This window comes from Canis lupus, chromosome 36 (assembly GCF_048164855.1).
Source record: "Canis lupus baileyi chromosome 36, mCanLup2.hap1, whole genome shotgun sequence".
NCBI classification, from domain to species: Eukaryota; Metazoa; Chordata; class Mammalia; order Carnivora; family Canidae; genus Canis; species Canis lupus.
The window spans coordinates 20,479,600-20,503,833 of NC_132873.1; the positions used below are offsets into that span (position 1 = coordinate 20,479,600).

The window sequence follows — 24,234 nt, forward strand, 5'->3', positions numbered from 1 at the left end:
TTGAGCTAGCAAGATGATAATTTATTAATTCAATTCCAAAAAACTTTTCTTTTACATGTGTCCCCACTGCTCTACTTCTCAGTCATATTCCTTATGCTATGATTTGGGGAAAGTGTCTGATAATTCTTGCCACCTTCTCTAAATAATCACCAGAATTCAAATGCCCACAGGGCAAGCAACGCAAATTAGTGAAGTGGACTGGACATAAGGAAAAACAATCGCACAAACACGCACAGTGATAAATGGCCATTGGCAGCAGCCTTAATATAGGGGATTGAGCAGGGTGGTATGGGGGACTGGGTGAACCCATTCCATTGTTGCACACAAAAGCATAGGATCAGATATTCTGATTGGATGTTCTGATTTTTCAAAAGAAAGTATTGTGGTTTTTAAGTGACATGTCCCAATTTTTAAATACAGGCAACAGTTTTTTAAAAAAATACAACTGTGTGAGCCAACATTGGGAGGCTAAAATGAAACCTATCTGTGATCCAAATGTTTTCCACCTGTGAGATGCCAATGGCAAAAAACAAAGCCAAAACAAACAAACAGAACAATCTCCAACCACCAGTAAGTTAAAATTCTATTTTATTGTTAAAAATATTATTGAAAAAATTATTAAAAATTTCTTTAAAAAAAGGCAACTTTGTATAAAATGAAGTTATAAAGAAAGAGCTAATGCAAATACATTAATGTACAATACTATCAGCAAAAAAGCAAGTATCAAGTGATACAGAAGCATGATATATATTCTAACATGTATATATCTTAGAAACAGCCTCTAACAAAACATAAAAAATTTATATTTTAAAAAACCTTTAAATTAGTGTAGAGGGTGGCTTGGAAAGAGAGGGACTGGAAGTACAAAAACATAAAGTTAATGTGCTCTTAACATCAGTCCTTTCAAAAGTGGATTTTTCTTTAAGATTTTATTTATTTATTCATGAGACACACAGAGAGAGGCAGAGACATAGGCAAAGGGAGAAGCAGATTCCCTGTGGGGAGCCCTATGTGGGACTCAATCCCAGGACCCCGGGATCATGACCTGAGCCCAGAGGCAGATGCTAAACCGAATCACCCTCGTGCCCCTCAAAAGTGGATTTAATGGTACTTATAAATAATAAGAACAAGGAAAATAATTCCTAGATTTTGTGAAATCTAAATCTAAACAGAGATATGGTGCCTTTTGCCACTGAAGCAGGGTTTCCTGATAGCTCAGGAGAGGAGGCTCATGTGTTTCTGGGATGGCAGATCACACAAGTCAGAAGAGATCAGGTTGGATGTGGGAGCGTTACACATGAGGTTTTTTACTAGCTAGGTCAGATAACAAAAATCTCCTTTAGTGTCCTTTGAGAGGGGGTCACTGGCATCCCCCAGCATACTGTCAAGGCATAGAAATTCAACTGAGTAAATTTAAAGACCAAATAGGATCAAATTGCATTAAGTCACTTTCCTAAGGGGAATGGAAGGAGTTTGTCCAGTGGATTATTTCACCAGTGCTGACCAGGTAGGTAATTCCATGCTGACTGCTTAAAGATTACTTCCTGGGGAACTGAAACTTCATTTCAGTTAGGATTTAAGTCTTGGTTTGCTGACGTGGGGTTTATTTAGCACAAGTGACTCCATTTGGGGCCTGCTGTCTCTCTCTCTTTTATTTTAAAATTTTATTTCTTTATTCATAAGAGACACACAGAGAGAAGCAGAAACATAGGCAAAGAGAGAAGCAGGCTTCCTTCAGGGATCCAGATGTGGGACTTGATCCCAGGACCCCGAGATCACAACCTGAGTCAAAGGCAGACGCTCAATCACTGAGCCACCCAGGTGCCCTTGCTGTCTCCTTTTAAACAATACCTTTTAGGAGTGCCTGGCTGGCTCACTTGGTAGAGTGTGTGACTCTTGACCTTGGGGTTGTGAGTTCTAGCCCCATGTCATGGGATTGGGGGTTGGGGGGATGAGAGGGATAGAGTTTACTTAAAAAAAAAAAAAGTCCCAAAAATACCCCTTAACAATTGTACCTCACATTCTGCTCCATAGAATTACATCCAATTAGTGCAAGTTTAAATCTGACAAATTCTCATAGGAACCCAGAATGAAGAATCAGCCCTTTCACAGAAAGGGGGAAGATTATGGTTTTCTTGACTTTGTCTCCCAGTACTTGAACAGCATTCACTTATTCTGAGGCCTCAAGTGGGAAATTGCTTTCTCCATTCTCCCTCTTCTTATGCCTTATAAAATCTCTGCACTGCCATTAATTCTGTGTTCCAGGTTAAAGCTTTGGAATGACACCTTTAACCTTTTTTTTTTTTATCTACTCTGAGTTTTTTAAAAAACGTCTTCATTGAATCAAAATTAAAATCATACCTATGGTTATAAATCTCTAGCTATTACTGCAAAGCCAGAGATTTAGGCTTAAATTTGCCTAGGAATTAGGTTGTCCAGATTCTCATCCTCTCTCCTTCCTGCCATCCAAAAAAAAAAGAGAAAAAAAAAGCAGCATTTTACAAACAAATAAATTATGCATAGTGTTATGCAACTGAACAATAACATCAATTAGGAGGGAAGAAGAGTTTTTTTCTCAGTGTGAAAGTTGGTTGTGGCATTTGTTTTCCCATGTTTTTCCTGTCATCTTTATTGCTCACTTCAAAGTTCACCTCGGTAAGGATGGTGAGAATATCTTCACCCCTGAAAAAACAACAATACCGTGACCATCTGTTGGGGAACAATACTGGCAAACCCTTTCATTCACTGTACTTAGTGACTGTTCCTTCCCTCAAAACATCAGGCATTTGAAATCATAAGTTGCTAAACTAAGATGTGTCAAAGCTTTTCAGTAAAGGAGTAGCGTTAGAGCTTAAAAACTTATCTTTGGTTTACTCAACATCTCTATCGAACATCAGAAACCTCAGGGTCAGGATCACATTTGGGTTCTTTCCCCCCTGACTTGTTTGTACCTTACTCTTCCTCCTACTATGTCATTTGCCCCCATAATCACCTCAATGTCCCCAAATATCCTCTGTTTCTGTGATCATCTATGATTTCTTTGGGCAAGGAAAAATCCAATGTCTCCTGCAGCTACTCCCCCCTTTCTCCCCAGCCTATCTTTATCAGGTGAGCTGGGCAACCTGTTCATCCACCTCTGTAGGATTGGTGGTTTAACTTACAAGAGAAAGACATGATGTTGATGTTATGACTCATTCCTTTATCTGCCATGGGAAATTCTTACTCTTCATACGCTTAAAGCATGATGAGATATAGAGCTAGAAGACTTCTTGCTATTCATCTGTCAGGTGTGCGCTTGGGTGAACTGTGACTACAAAACCATCCTTTAGCTAAAGGAAACATACAGTATAATAAATGAAGGAAGGATGTTTTCCCACATATTGTGGTTTCACATCAGACCAAATTAGTGGGAATATAAAGAATTACTATTCTTTGGTACTTTTCTCTCACAACACACCAAGAGGGTCGGTTAGCTATTATAGAACTTTAACAGAGTTGGAGGATGTTAAACATTGAAATGGATTATTACCTTCTTGGAAGACTTCCAAAACTAGTTGCGTTGGCTCAGTTATGTTTCTGCCTAAGAACAGAGCTGCACTGATTTTACATCATTCCCTGTTTTGTGACACTCTGACTGTCCTTTCGGGCACTAAATAAAAGAAACTCTGCAGTAAGTATCTCAGTTTTTTTCCATCTATGAACTAAAGATGTGAGCACTTACCCCCTCTCCCACTTTGCAACTGACCTGGGAAGCACAACTATGTAATCCATAACTAGATATTTGAAATGAGTAAAGGGCAGAGTAGCCAAAAATTACCTAGGACATCTTTCTCTTAGGCTCTGGCAAAGTGATTGTATATACCATGTCCCCTCCATGGGGTTTCGGTAGGAAACACAGTTGTTCACAGTGGCCATCCCCAGCAGAAAGTCAGCATCCTCTGGGATATATCTCTTCTGATATGATGAGTCCATTTCTAAATAGGCTTCCTTCTGTTCAGAGTCAGTCTCAACAGCTATTCCTTTCTGGTATTTATCCCCTTGACAAGCCTGAATAAAAAAGATTTTGGGCTTGCCTGCAAGGGAAGGGCACTTTGAACCAGTGAAGTAAGAGGTCAGCTCATAGATAGGGGCTTCCTGCCCATCAGAGCCATAGATGATGCCCTTGTCTCCATGGGAGAGGATGCAGCAGATGAAGCAATCCTTGCTACTGTGGTCCATGCTTTGGTAGGATTGCAGAACTTCACAGATTTTCTTTGCTGTAGCATCTTTGAAATGCACTATCTCAAAATGAAGCTCACTAAAGGTCTTACTCAACGCATCTGAAAAATGAAATAAGAAAAGTCATATCACACCAAAGTAAATCCCAAACCATAGTCCGGAGCTAGAGAGAGCAATGATCAGATTAAGAATTTGAACCAGAACTGAAGAATAAGACCCTTTATATTCCTGGCTGAATTTCATAGTTTTCTGATACTTACTGTCCCCAGTTGAAAACATTTCCAGTCCTGAGGCAAATGATAAAGGGGAGAGAGTGCTATTGTTAGCTTTCTGTCTTTTTTGACTAGTCTATATAAGATGGGTAAGCTATTATTTAGGCTTACTACCAAACCAATCTAAATAATGATTGTATTACATAATCAGAGCAAAAAACAAAAAAAAAATAATAGAAGATTCATACTTATTTTATCTTGAACTCTCTCAAAATTGTTTATCAAAATACAAGATATGCGGGGCACCTGGGTGGCTAACTTGGTTGAGAATCTGACTTGATTTCAGCTCAGGTCATGATCTCAGGGTCCTGAGATCAGGCTCCCTACTTAGCATGGAGTCTGCTTGTCCTTCTCCCTCTGCTCTTTCCCTCACTCGTGCTCTCTCTCCCTCTCTCAAATAAATAAATCTTTAAATAAAAAAATACAAGATATGAACGTTTGAAAAATCAGGTATTTATTTATACATTTTAGACTTTTTTTCATAGAGGATTTAATTTAATTTTTTAAAAGATTTTATTTATTTATTCATGAGACACACACACACAGAGGCAGAGACATAGGCAGAGGGAGAAGCAGGCTCCCTGTGGGACCCTGATATGGGACTTCATCTCAGGATTCCAGGATCATGACTTCAGCCAAAGATAGACGCTCAACCACTGAGCCACCCATGTGTTTCAGATTTAATTTTATTTAAATTGAATTTGCCAAAATATAACGCCCAGTGCTCATCTCATCATGTGAAATTTTAGACTTGTATTGAGTTTCTATTATGGAGGATGAGCATTTGATGCTCTTATATTGTTCACAAATTTTAGTTGAATCAATAGTACTATGTAAATACAATATTCTTTAATTATGTTTCCTTCCTTATTAAATGTTTTGTCTTTCCTGGAATTAGTAATTGCTGTATTTTTTCATTGGTTTGTTTTCTATATGCATAAGCTTATTTTTGCCCAAGTTCTCTAAGATCTAGTCAAAGTCTTTCAACATTTTCAAGGTGCCTGACTCATTTCTTTACCTAAAAATTGTATATACACAGTGAAGTGATTACCACAGTCAAGCTAATAACATCTCCTCACATACTTAATTACCCTTTGTGTGTGTGTGTGTGTGTATGTTGATGAGAACACTTAGCATATTTCTAGTATTCAATACAGTATTATTAACTATAATAATGTTGCACATTAGATGTCTAGATTTTTCTGCAACTCTGTACCTACCCTTTGACCAAAAGGCCAGAAATACAATCAAATATTATTTTAATAAGAATTTTGATAGTGAGAAGCTTGGGTGGCTCAGTCGGTTAAGTGTCCAACTCTTGATTTCAGTTCAGGTCATGATCCCAGAGTCATGACATGGAGCCCTGCATTGGTTTCCACACTGGATGTGGAGTCTGCTCAAGATTCTCTCTGTCCCTCTCCCTTTGACCCCTCACACACACACACACACACACACACACACACACACAGCTTGCATGCCTCTCTTTCTCTCTGTCTCTCTCAAAAAAAATTGTTTTAATAGTAAATGAATGGAAATCAAAGGTCTGAAATCTTTTCTTCAATACCAAGGTGTATAATAAGGACTGATATAGTAAATGGACTTAAGCTCTGTGGCTTTGGAAATCTTAGAATAAATTTGCTTGAATAAACTGTTAACAGAGACCATTAGCAGAGTCTTGGTGATTAAAATCAACCTACACTAATTTTCTAAGTTTTATTCAGTTAAAAAAATAAATCATTTCTTAATGTTATGACTCATAAACACCATTTTCAAAAATCCATTTGTTGGGTTGGATTATTTCTATTTATTACTTTTAGTAGTAGCCATTTCCATGTTCACCTGTTGCAAATTCTTTTCTCATTTATGTTCTCATAAGTTTTCATTTAACTTGTAAGTTCTTAAAAGTTCTCTTATAAGTTGTTCCTCCTAAATAGGCTGAGCAAAAGAATATCTGGCAGTTTAATATTTGGAAATGCTATTTCTATTAAAGATTCGCAATTTCATCTATCCAACTTTGTAAATGCAACTTCTATATGTGGTCTTGGTCCCAAGGCAATGTTTTCTCCTAATACTTAATACATTCTACAGAAGCACTATTCATTAAGTTGAATTAAAAGCAAAGCTTATTATTGCTGCTTTTTATTATAAGCCTTTTAATAAGACTTGATATTTTGTCTTATATACATTACTTTGGTTTAAAAAGTAGTTAATAAAACAAAAGCAGAAAATATATAAAAATGTTCTTCATTTCCACAAGGAAATATGATTACATTCATTTTTTTTCTGAAACATGAGGCCCTGTTGGTACAATTTTTGTTCTCACCTTTTGATTAAAAAAACTTATATATTAGAAATATTTCACTTCTTTTCAGGGTTCTACTGTACCTGCATCCAAGTCTGTTCCATTCCTATCCTTAATGCTCTGAAGTTTGGGCACTTCCCTCCGTGCTACACTAAAATCATAATTGTTGAAGATCAAACAATATCCTCGAGGTTTGCTTTTCATTCGGTAAACTTTGTCCGATGTCTGGAAAACAAAAATCCAGCCCAAGAGCTGACTCTGTGAGTCAAACACTTGGGATGTGAACAAATAACTCCCTAGTAAGAAGTGAGGCTGTCCTCTTAGCCAAACGGGGACACAAGTGCACTTTCCATGGCCCTACCCCAACTTGACATTATTTCTCTGGTGAATTAGTTTCCACCTGTTCCTTTGACACGGAATCCCCACATTTCTGCCCCACAGTTGTGTGTAAAATCAGTGTCCCAGTACTTGGGCCTCTTGAGCACTTTGCACATATATTAACACTGTTGTCATCATAACATATTTTCACCATTTGTTCTTGTTTCTGCTCAAGACAACTAACAGCTGTGCCAGGAACTAGACTGTATTAATTTGTGAGCATTCAATCAGGAAAATGCTGAGTGGATGAATGTCTTAATGCTGTCTCTGGGCTGCCTATTGTCACCTCATGCTTCCACTGGCCATCTAGTCAACTCATCTATGTTTCTAGGCTAACAGCCCAGGGCCTGCCCTTCACACATGACATCGTACGGTCTGAGGATTTTGAAAGCCAATGACTTAATTTGGCTCTCAGGACCACAGGGACTGAAAGAGAGAGATGTACTAGCCAGGCAGGTCTTGCCTAACTGCAGGTTACAGTATCCTGTGTCCTGACTTTCCCAGGGTTGTTTCAATGCTGAGATACTCAGCATTTACTGGGAAACCCATGCAACTCCTCGAGGTAGAGAAAAGGGCTCCACACTAAAGGCTCAAATTCCTGGTTCTACTACTTAATAATCTTAAGACTTTGTGCAATTACCTAATCTTTCTGGCACTCAGGACGGTTAGCTGTTCAGTGGGGACATGAACACTCAGTAGAGTGCTTTACTATTTGCAAAGTGCGACATGACTTTGGTCAATCCTCGATTTTCAGGGCTAGGTAGGTCTGGTGATTTGCTCAGGAGCCCACTCATAACTGGTCTCTCTCAGTTTAATTTCAAGTCTCCCCCTGGACAGGTAGCATTCAGGTTTTCCTCTGCTTCCTGCCACAGAGAGGAAGTAAAAAGGGCTAATGAATCAAAATGTGGTTGGTGAATCTTTGACGGTTAATAAACCCAAATGATTATGTCTAGAAAGGCGATTCTTTCCCAGCTCATTGAGATGAGAACATAGAGACGGCTAGATCATGAGTATTTGTTGCTTACCCCTAAATCAGCACAGAGAAACAGTTTTGAAATGTCACCCTAAAAGAAAAGGCTTTGCTTTTCCCAGTCCCACTACACTTTTCTCCCAAAGCCTTCTCCCGCTTCAGCAGGGCAGATGCTGAAAGGGTTGCCAGGAGGCTTCTCGATTCCTCAGCCCTCCAACTATTCCAATGCCTTTGTCTTTGGATTTAAAAATAAAATTTTAATGCTTGTTACTTTTAAAACTTAAGAAAATCACATGTTAAATTTGTCTGTTTGTGAAAATTTTCTATACTTCTCAAAATTTCCAGGAAGCATCTGCCTCTTACTAGTTTATCTGGAAACTTGAAAGCTAAGGAATACAAGAACTAGAATCTGCAATCCAAAGAGAAAAAGGAGTCTGAATTTCTACACACCTCTGATTCATAGTCCTGTTCTCCTAGAGAGTCCGACATTGGCAATATCTTCACGGATCCCTCCCTTATAGGCAACTGAGACATATCTGGAATGAGACATAGAAGGGAGGGTATTTTGGTAAAGAAACACATAGCACCAAGGATACCATAAGGTCCCCTTTAAAATGAAAATTCATGGACTACCTTGAACATAATATCCTTGCAGTCCACAGAATAAAAATTGTTTTACTAACTCTTCACCTATTTTAAACTTGTCAGCCTGGGGCTGAAGGCCTATGTCTTTTGACAATAGTTGTGTATCTTTCAACATGTAGAGAGTGACAAGTAGGCACCAAGCCGCCTACTTGGTAGTAGGTATCACGTCCATTAAGATGTGGACGTGATAGAAGGTTGTGGGGAGAGGAAGCAATAGGGGTATCTGATAATAAATTAACTGAATAAGTCTTAACATATTTCATATTACCATTTGAAATTTCATCTAGACTTCTTTGAAGGTTCATTGTTTGCTCTGAATTAAAAAAGAAACATTTGATTAGAAATAATTGTGACAGAGGGATCTGTCAATTTAAGAATACATTTTGCTAATTCACAGTAGTCAAGTTATTTCTACCTCTGTTTAATTCTTCGTAATCTGTGATTTTCTTCAGCAGGCTTTTGTTGATTTGGTCACAGATTCTTTTCAGGGTGTCCAAATTTCTTTCCCCTAGAATGACCCTCTTCTCCATCTCTATGAAAATATCAAGCAAGTTCTAGAAGGAAGAGAAGTAAAGTTGGAAGACTGGATTGAGACATACTGGTTTTTAGATTAGATTTTCTTTCTTTCTTTCTTTCTTTCTTTCTTTCTTTCTTTCTTTTTCTTTCTTTCTTTCTCTCTCTCTCTTTCTTTCTTTCTTTCTCTCTCTTTCTTTCTTTCTTTCTTTCTTTCTTTCTTTCTTTCTTTCTTTCTTTCTTTCTTTCTTTCTTTCTTTCATTCATTCATTCCACTTTCTCCAAACAGAGGGCCTACTCTAGTTTCCCAAACTAACCCTCCTGACAGGACATCCCAGTCTTATAAAGCCAGTAGAGCACTAGTGAAGCAATTCTGTGTTGTATGGCCCAAGAAGACAGAAATGAGAAGGTAGAGGAAAAGTGACATCAGGTGTCACCCAGGCCCCAAGCCCTGTGCTGAAATCAGCCATGGACACCATTAGGTGAAGTTGTGAAACAGCTTGAGGTGCATGGCTGAGACAAGGTAGCCTGGTCCCCATAGTGACAGCCCTGGGAGCTGCGTCTCTCCTGACACTGCCTCTGGTCCCTGATCCACCTCCAGTCCCACGTTCACACACACACACTCACACACACACACACACGTACACACACGCATGCACACGCACATGCACATATACAGAGTTTCAGGTCCCAGGTGGTTTCAGAGACTGCAGAAGTGGGAAGATGTCTCCAGCTCACCACAGTCCTTCCCCACATTGGGCTATGCTTCCACCACCAGTCTTCTTTCCGAGCTACTGACTCTGCCCTGCTCCTGATAATTAATGTGAGCAGTACTTCACAGTATACAAAGGAATTGTATCTGCAACACTGGGGCCCAACAACATTTTCCTTTCCCCTAGTTAAAAAGTGAGAGTCCAGGTTGCTTTTACTGGACCAGCCCTCTCTCCAGTCGCAGCAGTCCCCACTGACTGGCCCAACCTCAGGACCAGATCTTGGTGAAACATCACCAGGGCTTACCAAATCATCATCCAATTTACATCTGGAGATCTCCCGGCTCAAGAGAAACTTAAAGGATTTCAATTCCAATTTGCTTACATCTTCTGAAATCTGAAAAAGCATGACCCTGTGGTGGGAAATGGAGACACTTTAGAAATGGCTTCTCAGATAATTTCCCATTTGACAAAAGGAGTTGCAGTGGAAACTTGATTCTGGTCACCACTCCTTAAAGACAGCTAATGACATACTTTATGAGTTGAATCTTTGGAAAGAGGCTGCTGCAGGGACATAACAGACTACTGACTCATGCCCCAATGCTCCACCCTTAACAGAATTTGCAGTTCCACTGACTATGCCACACAGTTAATTTCAGTGAGATGAATTTTGTTTTTCCTTGGTCCTCCACTATAAAGTCACTTATTGCAGTAGAAAAAAATGAAAGTTTTATTTTGGAAATTATGCTTTTCAACATGCAAACTGGATCATCACTTCCTTGATTAAAACTTGTTAGCGCTCTCCTAGCTGTCAACTTCCACAGGAAGGCTCAACACTCAGTTCCGGAATACAGACCTCTGTGCAGCGAGTCCAGCCTACCCCCTCAGCTTCTCTAGCGACTCCTCACCACCAGTCCCCCTCCACCCCCCAAACACACCCAGCTGTCCTGTCCCCACCTTTATCTATGCTTTCACATCCCCATTCCCTTGTCCATCCGCAGACACAGAGTCACCCACTAAGCTTGAGTCCCGCCCGAGTATGCTTGAGAATGCATTCACCCCACGGTGCCTTGTATCCCCAGAAAGTTTACATACATGTTGTAATTGTCTGCTTTGGAAGCCCTCTGAGCCCCTTGAGAGGAGGGTTCGTGCCCTTTTTGTTTCCATAAGCCCAGGGGGTCACGAGGTGAAGTATGTAAGTGCAGGGGGCCTAGACTACTGATTTCGGAACTCTGGTTCCATCATCTCAGAGCCGTGTGACTTTGGACGTGTTATGCGCTCTTTTCCCTCATCTGTAAACTTGTAGATAATACTATATACCACTGGGACATATTAAGAATAATACGAACAAGTTTATCTGACGTGTTGAAGCCAACTGGCAACACGCTAAGTGTTCAATACACAACAGGCATTATTATTTTTTCATCTATGATAAGTTCTTGAGATACATTTGTTGAAGGAGCAAAGGAAAGTTCAATAAGTTAGCAAACCTTCCACTATTATGTAAAGGAAAATAACAACACAAAAACATTCGTGAATGTCCTGGCCCATAGTCTCAGAGACCCAAGACTTGGCATGTTCCTTATCATATGTTTCTCTACTTAGAGCTTCTTGAGAATTTTGATTTTAAGTGGCAAAAGAGATGTCCTGGGTGTATGAGTTTCCTAAGGCTGCCGTAACAATGTCCCACAAACTGGGCAGCTTAACATGGTAGAGGCATTTATATTCACAAATAGGCCACGCTAGTGTAGCCTGGGTGGCTCAGCAGTTTGGCGCTGCCTTCAGCCCAGGGCCTGATCCTGGAGACCCAGGATGGAGTCCCACATCGGGCTCCCTGCATGGAGCCTGCTTCTCCCTCTGCCTGTGTCTCTGCCTCTCTCTCTCTCTCTCTCTCTCTCTGTCTCTCATGAATAAATAAATAAAATCTTTTTTAAAAATAGGCCACAAAAGTAGAGGATAGTGGCTTTCACAGCCCTGGCTGTGAGGACTTACTGTCACACACATGCCATCATTATTGACAAGAAAGAAGAGACCGGTGAAATGGGCCACAGCTAAGGCTTGAGTAGAAGTTTTCAGAAGGGAAGCTAAAAATAACTTTAGGGAGTATCTGATAACAGGGCATGTTAAAAGACAGAAGTTGGTAGTGTGTTTCTGTTTTTAAAGTCTATTACCTATATATATGATCACTCACCCCATGCAGCCCCTTCTGCCCATATTTTAATAAAATCACCTTTTTGCACACACACACACACACACACACAAAGAAATCTGTTACCAATTCATAAAAACGTAACAGAACATGGCTTGTTATCACCCCTGGGTACCCGCTATCCCACAGGCAGGGAGAGACCCAGCTGCAAGGTGTTGGGCAGGACAGATGACTGAAGTTACCACCATTCTCCTGGCAGCAGCTGGGCCCCCAGGGACTCGGCAGTCCTTGTGGGGTACAGCCTGGCTGGTCCAGGATACTGGCCGCACATCCCTCTCTCTGGAGGACACTGTGATGCAAGTTTTTCAGTGTGAAATAAAAACCTAAAACCCCACTGAGCGTTTCCATAGTCATCCACAAGCAGGTGGAGGGGGATTTCAGGTAAGCAGGGGCGATGCTTCATCCAGAAATAAGCAAAGTAAGCGCGCGATGTAGACATCAACCGAGCAGAGGCAACAGAAGGGTAGACAGAGAGAACACCCAGCAGACGACTGTTCTAATTTTAGCACACCTACAGGTAACGTTGCACTTTGGAAACACTTTTTTTTTTTTTTTTTTAATTTTCTGCCTTCACTTTTTTACTGAATTATATACAAGTTCTCTAAATTTCTCTATCTGGCCCTGGTGGGACATCTTCAAGGAACTTCCAAAGTCATACCACACAGACAGCCGCAAGCAGCCCTGCCCACAGACACGCATCCACTGCACCCACGCCTCCCAGTGCCTGAACCGTGGAGATCCTCCCCACCTGTAGGCAGAGATCTGGGCTCTGCCTGGTATCTGAAGCTCCTGCTGCATGTCTTCCTTGCTGGTGTCCAGGTAGGTCATCAGCAGATCCAGTCTATTAATTCGGAAAAGCAGCTCCTTCAAAAAGAACAGGTTGCTTTCCTCCAACATTCTCTTTTCCTGGAGTCTCTGGAATAACATCAAGGGATCCTTGATGGGCTCCTGCTTCTTCTGTGGGATGTAGTCCAAGCTCAGGAATTTGAGGGAGGCCAGTTCGTCACTGTCCAGCTGTTCCCCAATATTGTAGAGGCATTTGCTGAAATCCATGTTGGTCAAGTGTCAGGACGAGGTAGTTGTTAACCTAGGTCAAAACACAATATTATGTTCAGATGAGGAAGAGAAGTACCATTTACTGGTCTATTCCTTCATCAAGTGCTGTTATCTCTACTACACACCAGATGTCTTACTGAGGACACAGGGAAGAAACAAAACAAAAAACTAAACAAATAGGACAGGTTTCTGCTCTTGAGTAGCTCACTATTTTGGAAGGTAGATATACAAATTAGCCAATGGTTCGAGAGTTAACCAGGGCACAGTAGGAATATAGCCAGGGGAAAGGGCCTCCTGGATGGCAGGCACCTGTGGGAAGGAGGTGGGAAAAAATGTATGTGGAAGATGGAGGCGAGAATGTTCAAGTCAACTCAGGCAGGCACAATTTGCCCAACAAAGTAACCATGAGTGTCTGGGAGGGGAAGTGGTGGCAATAGGGATGAAGCTGTGGCCAGGAACCATTACAAAGGGCCTCATGCTGTAGGGCAAAGGCTCAGGCTTTACCCTAGAGGTGATGGGGAACTCAGAAAGGACTGTAATGTCATCCAGTTTGGGATTAACATGAAAAGTGTGGAGGACAGGGGCGCCTGGTGGCTCAGTGGGTTAAGCATCTGCCTTCCACTCAGGTCATGATCCTGGGGTCCTGGTCTGTCTCCCTGCTCAGCAGGAAGCCTGCTTCTCCAGTTCCTTCTGCCTCTCCCCCCACTCATGCTCTCTCTTGTGTGACCTGGCTCTCTCAAATAAATACATAAACCCCTTTAAAAAAAAAAGTGGATGCCTGGGTGACTCAGTCAGTTGAGCATCTGCCTGTCGCTCAGGTCATGACCTCAGGGTCTGGGGTAGAGCCCCCCATCAGGCTTCCTGCCCAGCATGGAGCCTGTTTCTCCCTCTCCCTCAGCTCCTCCCCACCGCACACGTGCTCACTCGCTCTCCCTCTCCCTGCTCTCTCTCTCTCAAATAAGTAAAATATTTTTTAAAAAATTTAAATTAAAATTTAAAAATATGTGTGGAGGATAGGCCAAAAGGACTAGAGGCCAGAGAAAGAATGGGATCTGACTGAAACAATGGTGCTGGGAAGACACGCCGCAGTGCTATACCCCAAAGGCCTCAGGATCACCTGCCTCTAGAGGCAGTTCCCTGCACTGGCTAACATTTTTTGGATGAAAACACAAGTCCTGATTCTATTACTTGAGGTAATGATCAAGTGAACCAGGACTTATGTATTTTCTATATCCAATGTTAAAATAGAAATATTTGAGGGGCACCCGGTTGGCTCAGTCAGTTAAGAGTTTGACTCTTGATTTCAGCTGAGGTGATGATCTCAGGGTCACAAGACTGAGCCCTGCGTCAAACTCCGTGCTGGAAGTGGAGCCTGCTTAAGATTCTCTCTCCCTCTCCCTCTGTCCCTCCCCACCCCGACCCTCCCCTGCACACATGGCTCTATCTCTCTAAACAAACAAATAAGTAAGTAAATAAATAAATAAATAAATAAATAGAAATATTTTTGATTTGCACATAAAGGTTAAATTTTAATATTTTCAAAAAGTACCCTGAAAGACTTTAAAATTTGTAGTTTTCCCTTTTAAAACACCTTCCTGGGCACCTGGGTGACTCAGTGGTTGAGCATCTGCCTGTGGCTCAGGACAAGATCTGGGGGTCCTGGGATGGAGTCCTGCATTGAGCTCCCCACAGAGAGCTTGCTTTTCCCTCTGCCTTTATTTCTGCCTCTGTGTCTCTCATGAATAAATAAATAAAACCTTTTAAAAAGACAAACAAAAAAACACCTTCCCTCTCCCTTGCCCACTCTGATTATAGAAGCAGTGTTTTTTTGTGTGTATGAAAATTGAAAATACAGTAAATCATAACATGGTCTCAGTTATCATTATCATACACCACACACACATGCATGTGCATGCAAAGATGCATTCATATAAAAATTAGAATCAGGCTGCATATCCAGCTGTGTACACCTATTTTTCCCCACTTAATATTTAGAACAAACATTTACCCCTACCATTAAATATTCTTTGGGACATTTTTAATATTTCTTGATCTCCAGCATGCAAATATAGCAAAATTTATTTTAAGGGATTTTTAATTCCTTTACTCTTAAAAATAATATAATATTGAGAAGCTTTTTCACATATCCTTTGCATATCTCTGATTATTTCCCTCTTAGAAGCCAAATTATGGAACAAAACCTTTTTTTCCCCTTTTAATCTAGAGCATACATCATTGTTTAGACACGTTTTCTTGCTTTAGGAAACTAGAAGGAAATATCTTGAAAGATACACTTTGTATGGGGTTCTCAAAGGCTGTAGAGCCTACATCTTTCACAAAAGCAACCAATTATCATGAAAATACTTTTATTTAGAAAAGGCATCTTAAATATGTGGCTATCACCTAACGGCATATGTTCAAAATGTAGCAAGCAAAACCTACTGGACATCAAAGGGGGCAAACTAGCAGGTTCATTCCTTAAATCACATTTCATAGAAACACACATGTACTAAACAGACTATGCGCATGGACTGTCACCACACAATGTGCAACCCTGAACAACTGGAAACATCCCAAATGTCCGTCAATATAGAAATGGCTGATTAAACTAAGGTATAGTCGTACTACAGAATATTGTGCAGCAGTTAAGAAAATCCACTCCATCTTCTGAAATAAAAATGATAGCTATCCATGATGTGTTATTATGACAGTAAAAAAAAAAGTAGAAAAAGTCATTACAATATTTTTTTTTAAGATTTATTTATTTATGAGAGAGAGAGAGAGAGGAGGAGGAGGGAGAAGCAGGCTCCATGCAGGAGCCCACATGGGACTCGATCCCGGGACTCCAGGATCGCACCCTGGGCCAAAGGCAGGCGCTAAACCACTGAGCCACCCAGGGACCCCCACATTACAATATTTTTTTAAAATATGTTTATTTTTAAAAATTACTCAAAGCAATACGAGATTTTCAGTGGTTGCAGATACATATGCAAAAGCAGAAAATAAAAAGGTAACAAGGTTCTGGGAAGAGACATACCAAATTCAAAAGTTTCTTCCGAGGAATAAAGGAGAAAACTAGAACCAGGGGGTAAAGGAGTGAGGAAAGAGAGTTGCCCTTTCCCTGTAATATGGTAAGAAGGATGTATGCAGATATTCTCTGTGTAAATGAAACTACTGTTAAAATACATCAGTTTGTTCTTGGGTTTAAGGTTAGTGTAAGAGAGTGAGTGAAGGAGGAACAGGAAATGACACACCACAGGCACATCAACCAGGAAAAGAAACCAAATCAGAGAAGCAACACAACACTGTTTGTGTTGTTTTGTTTTGTTTTTTAAGTAGGCTCCATGCCCGACTCCCAGTGTGTAGCTGAATGTGGAACTCACAACCCTGAGATCAAGACCTGAGCTGGTATCAAGAGTCGGTCACTTAGCCGAATGAGCTACCTGGGCGCCCCCACATTTGTGTTCTTCAAAGAAAATAAAGTATTAGAAGAATTTAAACTTTAAAAAAGAATTTAAGAGAACTCAGAAAATCTATCTGCCCTGAAAATAACAGGAAACTTCCACACGCCTTTCTTCGAAAATAAAAAATCTAGTAGACCGAGTAGAAAACTGAAAGATCGAAGTGGCACAAGTGACAAACTCTAACAGAATTTCCTCCCAGTAGCAAATACTTGTCCTTTCAAACACATACCAAGTAGTCACAAAAGTTGTCCACAAAGAAAATCTTAATACAAGATTTCCAAACAACAGAAATAGTACCAGTCCATATTCTCCTTTAGAATTTAACAGTGAAATTAGAAACTAATGTGTAATTAGAAGTTAGCAATGAAAAATAGTCAAACTGAATGCACTGCAAAAAAGAGCTATCCTCATTTTTCAACACACCATGTTAGAACAATTGGGCAAACTTCTAGAACAAACTGCAATGGATCATAACTGAACTCTGCGTTAAAATAAGCTGCAGATGGATCAGAGATTCAAACCTGAAAAATTAAAATACTAAAGAAAGAAATATTGGAGAATTGTTTAAAGTAATCATGCTGTGGTAAAGAATCTTTCTAAGTACAACAGAAAACCTGGAAGCCATTACAGAAAGGTTCATAAATGCCCTTAAATAATACTAAAATATTCTGCAAAAATAAGCCAAACAAACATTAAAAATAAATAAATCTTGGACTAGGAAAAAGTAGAAAAAGGACTGATTTTCTTAAAAAAAGACTCTTGTAAGTTAATTTTTTTTGAAAGAGATAAAGACCAATAATCCAATGCATAAACAGGTAAAGATCATAAGCACACAGTTCAGAGAAAAGTTAAGTACCAGTGGCTTTATTTCTTGAAACCAATGGCTTTTAAAGATTTGAAAAGATATTCAACCTCATTCACAAAAAAAAAAAAAAAAAAAAATTTAAGCAACTTGAAATTACAAAAGACCATTTTCCAACTATCAGATTGGTGAAGTACAAAACTTGCAATACAGTGTTTTGAGGTGGTGGAAATAAAAACAGGCAGTTGGGCAATTTGGCCTTGTGGGTTAAAATATAAAATGACCCCACAATTTGACTTCCAGGAGTTTTTGCTACATTAGGTTAAGCGCCATGTACTTAAAAACATGTACACAGCTTTTCATGGCAGCATTGCTTGAAAGAACAAAAGGGCAGAAACAACTGTTTATCAGTATGAGAAGTTCAAAGAAACTTTACTGATATATTTAAAAAGCATAGGAAGATCGTCATGATTGGATTTGTGTGATCTAATAAGTGGTGCATGGATTTATGTATTCACAGATCTTTGAATAGAACCAATACACAGGCAGCTGCTTCAGCGGCTGCTTCAGAGAGGATCTAGAGGCCCAGTGCTGGAGTGGATGAGGCCAAAAAGGTGGCAGAAAATTCAAGGTGACACCTTGAATTTTTACCAGGTTCATGCATTATTTATCCTACATGGACTTACATTTAAATGAAAATCACTACTTAAAGGCCCAATTTCATTCATAAGCTGGAAAGGACCTAAATTAGGTCCAGCTCTGTTTAGCACCATTAGCTCCAATGTCCTTACAGTTTTAAATCAGTTCTAACCTCTATTAAAATCTCATTTTGGGTATTATACTGAGTGAAATAAGTCAATCAGAGAAGGACAAACATTATATGGTCTCATTCATTTGGGGAATATAAAAAAAAATAGTGAAAGGGAATAAAGGGAAAAGGAGAAAAAATGAGTGGGATATATCAGAAAGGGAGACAGAACATGAGAGACTCCTAACTCTGGGAAACGATCTAGGGGTGGTGGAAGGGGAGGTGGGCGGGGAGTGGGGGTGACTGGGTGACAGGCACTGAGGGGGGCACTTGATGGGATGAGCACTGGGTGTTATTCTATATGTTGGCAAATTGAACACCAATAAAAAATAAATTTATAAAAAAAAATAAAATAAAATCTCATTTTACAGAATCAAATGAACCAAAGAATCAAATAAAAGCAGAATTTCTTTTTTTCCTCCATAATTTTTTCTGATAACAATGCTTATTGTATTCATTTTAGAAGGCACAGAAAAGATAAAAGGGAAAATAAAAATTACCTACTAATTCCACCATCCAAAGATAATCACTTAATAATATTTTACCATCTTTCCTACCAAGCATTTTATATATATTTATATTTCCCCTCATATTTTATTATACCATATTTCTGAGGTATAAGTGGACTTTTCACTGGTAATATTGTAAATACATCTTGATATCTTCATCTTTTCTTCTACAGCATGGATTTTAAAATTTGTAAAGTACAAAATCGCAGGATTGGACCATAATTTATGTAACCAGTCTCTGCTTATATTTAGAATAAGCTCTTAAAATGGAAGTTTCTGTGTACACCTCTGATTATTTTCTTAGAATAATTTCCTAGAAGTAATAACTATTGGATCCAAAGGAATAAACCTTCTTTAAGGCTTTTGTTACTACATATTCAAGAGCATTTTATGACAGTATATTATAATAATAATACTACAATCCAAGGCCAGGATGATACAACGTTTGGTTATAACATGATCGGCACTTGGCTCCTGTCCTCTGTCGCTGCTTCATCTCGTTCATTTTATTATCTTTGCAATAATTACACAATGCTTTCTAAATGATTTTTGCATCATATCAAAATGGAGGGTTAGTAGGGAAAATGCTGGCAGGGCTTCTTTTCTGGTCCAGGTTTTACAGGACACACTATGGCATCATCTTCAGTCTTTGTTTAGACCACACATCTCTCTAGTCATAGTGCCTGAAAAGCAATTCGCTGTAACAGAATTTTACACCGTTGATGACGGGCCGCCTCTAGGCACAAAGATCCACAAGTACAAGGATCGTGGAATGGATATTGTTTTATGCGACCTAGGTTTCCTGCATAATGGGCTAGAAATTTTGTCACAGTAACAACTTTTAAAGAAAACTTATTCTTGAATTTTTCTGATCCTAAAATAGTAAAAGTCAAACGTATTCCTTAGAGAACGAACAGAAAAGTATAAAGAGAAAAAGAAAAATCACTTAGAAACTCACCATTTAGAAATAATTCTTTGGTTATATTCGGTGGTTTCCTTCCATCTATAGTCGTGTGTGTGTGTGTGTGTGTGTGTGTGTGTGTGTGTAAATACATATATATATTTATACATATATCTGTGTGTTTATATACATACATAAAACTTATAAATTTGAATATTTTCATATTTTCATACATAATGCATACACTGTAGAAGAAAGGGATGGGGATGCAACGCCTCGAGGAAATTTTCTTTCACTTTCAGTTATACAATATCTGTTAAATAATAAATCCATATAAATAGATTTGTAGGGGCACTTGGTGGCTAAGTGGTTGAGCATCTGCCTTCGGCTCAGGTCATGATCAAGTCCTGCATCAGGCTCCCCTTAGAGAGCCTACTTCTCCTGCCTATGTCTCTGCCTCTCTCTGTGTGTCTCTCATGAATAAATAAATAAAATATTTTTAAAAGATTTGTATTATATAAATATAAGTATCTTTAATATTTTAATAATAAATTTATTCCCAAAAGTATTTGATATACATAAATGTTTCTATTATGATACACAAGCATTTATAACATACATCCATATAAACTTAAAAATATGTTTTTACTTATTTTACTACAAGCCTTTGAAAATTTGGTATTATCATCTTCATGTTACGATTGTGAAAATCAGTTTAGAAATAAGCTTGTAGGAGAGGCGTCGGGCTCAAATTTGAACATCTTACTGGAGAGTTTCAACGACAGGCTCTGCAAAGATTTAATTTTATTCTACTTGCAGTTGGAAGCCAGTGAAAGAATTTAACCAAAAAAAGACATGTAATCATAATTTTTTCAAAGATTAAAATATTTTTAAAATTGAAAAACAAAGATAGTCTCAAAACACAAAACCAGGAATCTTTAATAAGTCTACTGCGGCAGAAAGGTCAGAATCTGAGAAATCAGACCTTATCTCCTTCCAGAGTCCCAACTCTACCCCTGCTTTGGCCATGATTTAATTAAGGATGAGCTCTCTGTAAAGATAGTAATACTTGGAACATTCCAGAAAAACCTAACCTAAGCTGGAGGGCGCCTTGAGATCTGGAATCTGTGGGGCTCTCCCCATGGCTCTCAGAGGGACTACTAATTCTTACCGTTTTCTCACCCTCAATAGCCTAGAAACGTCTAGAATCAAAGGTCTTTCTTCCCGGAGGCCCATCCAACCTTACCAAAGAAGCCGATAATCCTAGGACCCTCAAGCAGCAGCAGCAGCTTCTCCAGAGGCCTGTTTTCTCCCGGGCACACGACACACGACTAAAACAAGAGTACAGAACTAAGCTAGCTCCGCTCTACTTCCTGTTTGTGAAATAGTGACTCATTTAGGCTGAGTAAGGCTAGCTTGCCCCAGAGCTGTATCTCCTCCCAGAATTCAAGAGTGTGAGAGAAACAGGGGACAGGTTACAGGTGGGGAGCTGGGCCACCTGAGCTTTTGGCTTTGGCTGTGTGTTTGGACGGTCGTTCTGCCTTTAGGGCCTCATTACCACATTCCAAAATAAGAAAGGTGGTCTGGATGGTAACTAAGAACCCCTTCTTTTCATATTTCAGGAATTTACAGATTTTTCTGGGTTCGTTATGAAGACTTAAATGTTTTCATTCAGCAAATATTCATTGAGCACTTCCGAGAGATCTGAAAAGTGTGAGGCCCTCAGCATGGTTCTAGGAGGATCTGCTAACCCCCACAGCTAACTCTCATGGTTTCCCAGGATCACCTCCATGGGCCCTGAGCCCACCAGATCCCAGCCTCAGCAGCCTAGACAACTCTAGAGTCAAGGCCCTTTCTCCTGAAAGGCCCAGATGACCTCACCAAAGGGACAGACAAATCCTAGGGTCCTCAGTGTAGTCTGGACCCTGGAGATATAACTGAACAAAACACACATCAGCCTAGCCTCTTTGCTGTGAATCAGCTGAGATGTGTTCCGATGTTAAAAGTAGAAAGAAAAACAATTGAACACCTCTCTTCTTTGAAACTGTCCTTTTTCTTTCCCCAAATAGAATATTAGCTTTCTGAGGGCAGAGACTCACCTTAGAGCTGAGACGATTAAATGAGGTGTCTGAAGGTGCCTCTTCACCTGTAGAGGGCGGGATAAAGGTGCCAGGGTAAGTACTACCAATGCCCTTCACTACCACTTGATCTGTCCATTGAGTAAGGACACAGCAACAGAAGGAAATCCTGTTAGGAGTTCAATCCTAGCCCAGGAGGGATTCCCTGATTCTTGATGCTTCCTAAGCATCCACCCCAGCGTTTATTCCACTGTTTTATGACAAGCTGTGAGCTTCACAAGGGCAGGAATCATATCTTTCATGTCTGTGTTCCCAGAACCTGCCACGGGAGTAGCAATATCTATAACCTACAAACATTTCCTGCCAATCAGTGAGAAGAAGAAACCCTGTAGAGGGACAATGGGTTTGAACATGGAGTTCCTTCACAGGGATGCTTTAAAAAGCCAAAATGTTCAAAGTGATGCTCAAACATTTTAACAACCTCAGAAATGCAAAATAAAGCAACACAATACCCATTTTATACCTATCAGATTGGTCAAGTTGGATCAGACTAAGGATTGTTGGGCAAGTTCTTTATATAGGACTGTAAAGACTGTCCCGGGGTTAGAAAGTGGGACCTGGCAAAACATGGAACTTCAAATCCCAGAATGCTTCCTTTTTTAAAAAGAAGCGGAATGAGCAAGATACAAACCAAATAATACCAATACATAGTAATAATTGCTAGTACTTGAGAGCTTCTGTAGCACTAGTCACTGTTGGAAGTGGTTAACGTGTATTATCTCATTAAATCCTCAGGACCACCTCATGAGGTAGTATGAATTCCATTTAATGGTGAGAAAACAGAAGCACAGAGAAATTACTTACTCATTCCAGTTCACAGCTAAAAAATAGTGTATAGGGGATCCCTGGGTGGCTCAGCGGTTTAGGGCCTGCCTTCAGCTCAGGGTGTGATCCTGGGTCCTGGGATCGAGTCCCGCATCAGGCTCCCTGCATGGAGCCTGCTTCTCCTTCTGCCTGTGTCTCTGCCTCTCTCTCTCTCCCTGTGTCTCTCATGAATAAATAAATAAAATCTTTTAAAAAACAGTGTACACACACACACACACACACACAAACAATGATACATTTTGCAAAGATACAGATCTGTTCAGGGATAGTATCAAAAGATTTAGAGAGCTGTATTTTGAGAGGCAGCAGAGGGGATAGGAAGCGGGGTGGCAGAGGGAGATGGAAGAAAGCACCAACCCTCTGCCTGAATGGAAAAGAAAACAAATGAAATCGGTAAACAGCGCCTCATGGACTCTCCAAACTGATCCAGCAGGAGAGACACTGTGTCTGTATGTATAAGGACACACTAGGGGAAACCGAGCAGAGGAGTGGAGATCCCGGAGTTAAAAAGGAGCAAGGCCCGGGGCTGTGGCCAGGAGAGAAAGCAGAGACCTGGGGCCCTGGCGGGACCCTGAGGAGTCTCCACTGTGCCCCCTGAACCAGTCCCAGGAACCTGGGGTTCAGGAGCCTCCTTCTGCTCCAGGCACTCACCTGCTCCACCTTGTCCCAGCCACATCACAGTCACCAAGTGCCCACTGCACCCCTGAACTGCCTAATTTCCCACAAACTCTTAGGGCTTGTCCACACAACGAGAAAAATCCCTTGAAAGAGGGCGGGGATGAGAAGGGTGCAGATGGAAACACCTCCAGGAAGAAGTTTTCTTTTACTTTCGATAACTGCACTTTCTTCCTCCCCCAGGGGACTCACTTCCTATTCTCCACGTTCAGAATTTATTAGGGAGTTCAGCAGGGCTTGAAAGAAAATCACAAAAGACAAGAGCAGCAAGCAAGCAAGAAAGAAAATTCCTCGACTGAAAGATCTAGAAAATAAATTCGATTTCCAAAGCAAGAAGACAGAGATGACTCACTCAAACAAGGAGTGCTTCTTAAAGCAACAGCTGCCCAATTTCCAACCATCAGAGGAGGGGTGTAGGCAGTGTGTCACCCTGTAAACTAACTGGTTCCTGAAAGGGGCATAATATGGCACCCTAAAATACACCACTTCACCTAAGGGTTATTTTTAATTTGAGTTTCTTAAGAAATAACCAGTGCAAGGAGGACAGCTTGAACCTCCTTTTCCTCCTTGAAGGCAGAAAGTAAGTCTCTGATGTGAAAGGTACCCTCCCTGTGTCAGGGACCTAGACAGGGAAGTTAGAGCTGAGAAGACGTGAGCAAAGCTTGTTACTGCCTCACTGATTTACTACTTCAAGCCCAAACATCTTTCTTTTGTCAATTTTTCACAAATTTGCTATTTCTCTAAAAGGTATAAAAGTTGCCTGCTTTGAGGACACCTGGGTGGCTCAGTCAGTGAACTGTCTGACTCTTGATTTCAGCTCAGGTCATGATGTCAGGGTC

The 24,234-nt window shown here is 40.2% G+C and overlaps 1 protein-coding gene across 4 annotated transcripts; it reads right to left on the reverse strand.

Annotated features, from left to right (window-relative positions):
- Window positions 1-571: 571 nt before the first annotated feature.
- CASP8 (caspase 8) lies at window positions 572-23,539 on the reverse strand. 4 transcript variants are annotated; one of them, XR_012025084.1, is made up of 12 exons: window positions 23,372-23,539; window positions 21,857-21,903; window positions 21,004-21,088; window positions 12,966-13,304; window positions 10,316-10,421; window positions 9,201-9,339; window positions 9,054-9,098; window positions 8,591-8,676; window positions 6,876-7,017; window positions 3,818-4,319; window positions 3,162-3,329; window positions 2,600-2,682 (listed from the first exon to the last, which is right to left on the reverse strand). XR_012025084.1 is itself a non-coding variant. In XM_072813315.1 (11 exons), the coding sequence occupies exons 4-11, from the start codon at window positions 13,268-13,270 to the stop codon at window positions 2,547-2,549; spliced, it is 1,461 nt and encodes a 486-aa protein (XP_072669416.1). In that variant the 5' UTR covers window positions 13,271-13,304; window positions 21,004-21,088; window positions 21,857-21,903; window positions 23,372-23,537; the 3' UTR covers window positions 572-2,546. The 4 variants fall into 4 exon arrangements, 3 of the variants coding, with proteins under 3 accessions (XP_072669416.1, XP_072669417.1, XP_072669418.1); XM_072813315.1 differs by lacking the exon at window positions 3,162-3,329 and having other exon boundaries at window positions 572-2,682; window positions 23,372-23,537; XM_072813316.1 differs by lacking the exons at window positions 3,162-3,329; window positions 21,004-21,088 and having other exon boundaries at window positions 572-2,682; window positions 23,372-23,537.
- Window positions 23,540-24,234: the final 695 nt, after the last annotated feature.